The following is a 6,000-nucleotide window of genomic DNA, read 5'->3' on the forward strand; positions in this document are numbered from 1 at the left end:
AAGTATTTATTTGTTTTGTTTCTTGATAATTTTCCCTAAAATAAAAATGTATAACTTTAGCTGTACATGACATTTCGTCGAATATGACACATGGATAATTTTTATGAAAATCCTAGTAAAATGATGAGAAATTCAAAAACATATTTTGAAAAATTATTTTCAAAAATAACATTGAAAAATCATTAGAAAGGAGTGTTATTTTTTTTAAAAAATATATAATATTTTTATTTCTTTCAATTATTAATTAAATACAATACTTAGTTGCTATATATAATAATAATAGGGGTAATCGAACAGAAGTCAAACTTATAATCTTCGGCGTGTAATACTGATAGCCTATCACCGAACCACTTTACCATCATAAAAAAATTGAAGTTTTTTTCAAGGAAATTACTGGCTAGTGCACGCTGGAACCTTGCCATACGAATATCTACCCTACCACTACAAGAAGCCACGTCACAACCTCAATTCTCGAAGCTCTAGCCTCTCCATGTAAAACGATTGCGTCGTAAATATAGTAGATTTTGCTTAAATGTTTAGTGACATTCATACCACCTTTATTTCATTTGCTACAAAGGAGCGTTTGGGTGTGTTGTTTATAAAGAGGCGGGTGGGGATTATATTTCTAATGCATATTGAACGAATTGGTCTTAACTCATAATCATGCCGTAAGAAGGAACGAACTCGTGGGGTAGTGGTTATCGCACTGGGTTGTCACTCTAATGGTCGTAGGTTCAAATCCGCACGGTGGCAAAACTTTTCGTAAGCTTTATTCGTTCCCATTGTTACTATTTGAATTAGTCTTCTTTGAAACTAACAACCAAGATTATACAATTAACTCTCTCTCTCTTTCAAAATGGTAATATGAGGACAGGTTTCTTATTATAAGAATTGGAAATTTTAGTGGTCTCAACGCATCTAAAATCCAAAATACTAGATCGACGTTATTTTCTACTGAATTCTAAATCCACGTTATACACAGATAGGCTAATGGGGCCTGGACCTACAGTTTAAAGTGACATACGAACCACTATGTGTCTCCACTTGTTATCCTGCACTGAACGTAAAACAAACAGCTCCCCGCCCCCATTTTTAAAACAAATTTACATTAAATATGGTATTTATAAGATAATCATCATTGATTTGATTGTTTTTATTACTGAACGTCAAATAAAACATTTTCCACAATCACCTCTTCGTCCCATCTCTCCCAATATCTTTCTGTCCCTCTCTTTTCCCCCTTCGCCACCCCCCCCCCCCATCCCCATGCACATGTATCAAAATAAATATTTTCTTAGGTTTGTATGTGTATAAATATAACATTAAATACCCCAAAATATACTATTTATTTTCTACTTTCCGTCACCCCCCTCCCACTCCCACAACCCCTCATTATTATTGGCGTTCGCCAGACCAAGTGGTAATGTATCGACGTCTTGTAATCAGTGTGTCCTTTTCCGAGTTCCAGTCAGGTCGCATAATGTGTCAGATTCCAATTTAAATGTATCCCGAGTCGTGATTAGCCTATGTGTGCAAAAAGTGATGTTAAAACGAACTCTTGACCTCAATAATACAAGTTGTGTATTTTCTTTCATCTGTGGTTCCCTCTTTTCGCGAGAAATAACGAATTAACCTAATCATTAACTCAACAAATAAAAATGCATCTCTAAATTAATTAATGAAAACTGTTATTACACCCAAACCACTATTTTATCGTAAATGTAAATGAAATGTCATCTCACGTAGTGAAAACAATGTGAAAATTGTTCTAATGAGTGATATTTGATTGTCAAACACACGCATGAATACATTATATTAAGCTCGTGAACTATAATTGGGCCAATTTAATACTAATTTGAAACGATTAAAGGCATTAAAACGACAAAGTAAACTTTTGCGCAATCTTTCTGCCGATTCGCATTATTGAAACAATATTTAACCAATGGGGACGTTATCTCATATTTGGAAATGCTGCATTGGTTGAACTTCCTGTGGACAAGACCGTGAGTCACGCCTCCTGCTCCTCCGAATCGAACTTCACTCTGATTGGAGGATCGTATATTTCACAACACTTCCTTGTTTCAGAGCTACCAACATAATTTCGTAAGACGTTGGACTTAGAAAAAATCCATGCGACAGATTTTTTGAACATGACTGTACCTCTGTTACCTTAGGCTGAAGCAGCCCAGACCAAAGGCTTCGTGCAAGTGAATATAGCACCCAACATGACAATCCAAAATAACACAACAAAGGATGCCACATAAATAGTAGCACCCTAAGCAAGCAGGAGCATAATTGCTAAGAGCAAAAAACAATCCCCTAACCTACTCACGTAAGCATACAGGAATATGAAAAAAAAATGCATGATAAAGCCAGTAAGTAATCAGTAAACATGTTCAGTTTGTGCTTATAGACATTAACAGAATTCGATTCATGTATAAAACTCATACGTATAATGATGATATCACATTACAAAATTGAAACTTGGGCCCATGGGAGTATTGAAATATTAGTAATTTAAGACAAATAGTTCTTATTTATGTAATGATAGTATTATTTACTTACTTGTATAGCACTTACCTATGCATGAAGTAAGTACTATAATATGTGATTTACTGTTTGAGGTATTGGTGCATTACCACACCACAAAGAATTACAGCTCTTTTCAAGCAAGATACTCACATCAATGCAAAACTGTGCTGATAATTACTGATTATAATTGACATAAGTATGCACTTTAAATTTATACTAAAAACGATTCACACTAATATGCAAACTTTACATAAAAAAATTAGATTTTGCTGTTTTGATATCAACATGTGTGCTACCAGCCACCCTGAACAAATTTATTCTAGAAATGGAGCAGTATAAAATAAACAAATATATATAATCATTTGGCACATGCACTAATATTGAACTGAATTGCACACTTGTAAGTGTCAGCAGTTGCAAACTTGTGCTCGGACTATGCAAAGTGTGAAATAGCTGAATAAGTTTTACATTTAGCCTTGGAAAAAATAAAATTACATTTATTTCAACTGTATCAGGAAGGTTACTTGTCACTTAATTATTTAGAGTATACTTTTTTTATCTGGTTGTGTAATAACTACCATCCACAATACAACAACAAAATTTGCTTCTGAAAGTAACCTGGTAATCAAGCTAAATTTTCCAATTTAATAAGAATGAAGCACAATGTTGGAAAATAAATCTGCAACATTACTTTTTGCACTGTAAGCCACCTTCAGATAATTTTAGAAGTAAAGTAACCAGAAAATGCGGCCGAAATGCTGGTAGTAGTCTGTCAGTAAAAGAAGTGGACAAAAATAGCCAGTCCACAATGAAAATGAAGTACACTGGTTGAACATGCTTGAGGCATGCATGTTTTTGAACCCAATTAATAACATTTAGAGAACAACCTCTTAGGAGCATTTCAAAACAATTAAGAAAGAGTATCTAAGTTAATTATTTGTCTGAATATGGTTTTCTTAGCAAATATGCTCTTAGGCACTTGATGCAACTTCCTTTAGTTATCACTATTTACTTGGTGAAAATATTTTGATAATAATAATTTAGAATAAAGCCTACTTAATCACAGAAACTTGAAATTCTAAGGGTATAAAAGGGACACAAGACAACTATAATAACATGCAAATTCAACACTGTCAGTTTTTTAAGTTATAGAGTAATGTAGAACTGTATATTTCACAATCACAACCTCATGTCACTCACTGCAATATTGTTGGAAATTATACAAATTTGAGAAAATATCCTGCAAGAAGTGTACATTCATCCTACAAAAACATAAGTTATACAGTTCGCATAATAACAATGGCACCATCTTATTGAGCTTTAGTCTTGAAATTCATGACAAAAATATCCCTATTCAAAATATATAATCATCTTGTCCAAATCAACACTGTCCACCCTATCAAAGATTCAATGTTCTTTTCCATATAACTAACATGGTATATTACACTAAGTTAAAATATATGTTTATCTATATAGCTTAAAACCCTGCTTTTGGATAAAAATAGGTTGTCCTATCTGAAAATATTACAAATGGCAGTAGCAACTAATTGCTTTGTATTGCTTCGTAATTGAGACTCTTGTCTTAACCATTTCTGAATTTGTCGGCGATGAACTTTGAATTTTTCTGCAACAGCTCTCTGATTTCCTTTACATTCTTTATCGTTGTAATAAGCGTCCAGAGCTTTCAGCTTGAACTCCAAAGGGTATATATGTCTCTTCGCACTTACTATGGGACTACATACATAGTAAACACCATCCATTCCCAAACGAGTCTCTGTGAGGCATTTGTATTTCCCTGAAGTACCTACATCTGTTGTATGAAAATTAATGTTGTTTTCATGCTGACTACCTGCAAAATTCACACTATCCCTGTTTTCAGTTTCTTCACGATTTCTTGTAACCAAACACAAGGCGGTTTCCTGAACTGGTTCAACATCACAAACAATGTGTTCTGAATTTTCCACTTCACTTTCACTTTCGTTTCCCGAAAACCGGATACCCCCTGGTCTTCTTTTTTCAACATAATTAATTAACACCTCGCTCTTTCTCTTCCTACGGAGTACTTCTTCGCAGTTCGGCTGCTTGGAATTTACAGTAGTTTTTATCATTTCACCACTACCCACTTTGTTCACAATAGTCATCACTCGCAAATTTGCTGCTTCGGTTTCTGAATTTGATTCAATTTCTTCTTCGCTTTTGGGATACCCCTCTTCTGGTTCCAACCAACGACCCAATCGCTGCCTGTCCAGACCGCCACTGAACTCAGCTTCTCGTCTGAGTTCATTCTCCTGATGCAGCCACTTTTGGACTTGACGTCGATTAATACCGAATTTTCTTGCAGTTGCTCGTTGGTTACCTCTGCATATACCATCGTTATAGAATGCATTAAGAACCTCTAGTTTAAACTGCAATGAAAACGAACGTCGCTTGCCAAGTCCAAAGTCGACAATTTTACAGGTATTGTTCATGTTTGGATAATCATCCAGGGCTTTTAATTCTTGGCAGTCTGTCAAGTTGTAAGCGGACTTTTCTTCACTTACTTCCTGTTCGTTTTTAAGTGTTGCTACTTCTTCGTCGCATTCTTGCTTAGGTTCACAGTCAATATTTACGTATTCTCTTCTGTGGCAGTGCAGATACGTATAACTGCTTTCCTCACTATCACTATCACATTCCTCCTTATTTCTTTTACAACTCAAGTTCAAGGCCCCATCCTTGTCTATCTCTGTAACCATGGACGATCGTAAAATATTTTCGACTTGCAACCACTTTTGTATTTGTCGTCGATGAATTCCGTATTTCCTTGCTGTAGCTCTTTGATTACCGCGGCAATCCGGATCTTGCCTGTACGAGTCCAACACCTGGAGTTTGAAGTGAATAGGAAATGTCCGCCGCCCACCAACCACACTCATGTTTTGACTCTCTCAGATCCCACGCAGTCTCGGCTGGATGTCTGGTTCGAATGCTCGAAAACTCGTTTCATCCCACGCGTGAAACACCACGCTCGCCGCCAGCTAAGCTCTCCTCTCCTCGTCTCACACCGCGGCTTCCGTCAGTCGGGTCCCCTTCAGCACGTCGAGAACGCCTCGATTCAAAGCAGAGAGAAAATTACCGTCCAGACAACAGTATGCAACGTTGTCAGGTTTCGTCTGTCGAGGGAGAACAGGCTTTTTCCCATTCCCCACCCTCCCCCTCTGTCGTCTGACAGCTCTTCCCCTCTCTCGAGTCTGAGAAAGGACGGTCCGGCGCCCGCAGTCAATTTGAGGCGCCCCCCTCCACCATGTCTGGTCAGGCGGGAAACTACCATTCAAGCACCTGGCGCCATCTCTCAAGAGACGAGCTAAGCCGAAAACGTTCTACGAGGAAACCGTTGCCACATTTTGTACGAGACGGCGAAGTTTCAAAGCACCGCACGGTGGGATTTACATTCCACCGAATCGGTTCGACATACAATAAAATACAACTCTGTGT

The 6,000-nt window shown here is 37.0% G+C and overlaps 1 protein-coding gene across 1 annotated transcript in view; it reads right to left on the reverse strand.

Moving 5' to 3' along the window:
• The window catches only part of brk (transcriptional repressor brinker), a 31,713-nt gene extending 26,101 nt beyond the window's left edge, over positions 1–5,612 (reverse strand). The window contains exon 1 of the mRNA XM_083135697.1: positions 4,382–5,612. Within this exon, the coding sequence (XP_082991823.1) occupies positions 4,382–5,441 (1,060 nt within the window). The 5' untranslated portion in view covers positions 5,442–5,612. The remainder of the gene's footprint in view (positions 1–4,381) is intronic.
• Between the last annotated feature and the right edge of the window lie 388 nt (positions 5,613–6,000).

Source organism: Lepisma saccharinum, chromosome 14, assembly GCF_977018435.1.
Source record: "Lepisma saccharinum chromosome 14, izLepSacc3.1, whole genome shotgun sequence".
Lineage (NCBI taxonomy): Eukaryota > Metazoa > Arthropoda > Insecta > Zygentoma > Lepismatidae > Lepisma > Lepisma saccharinum.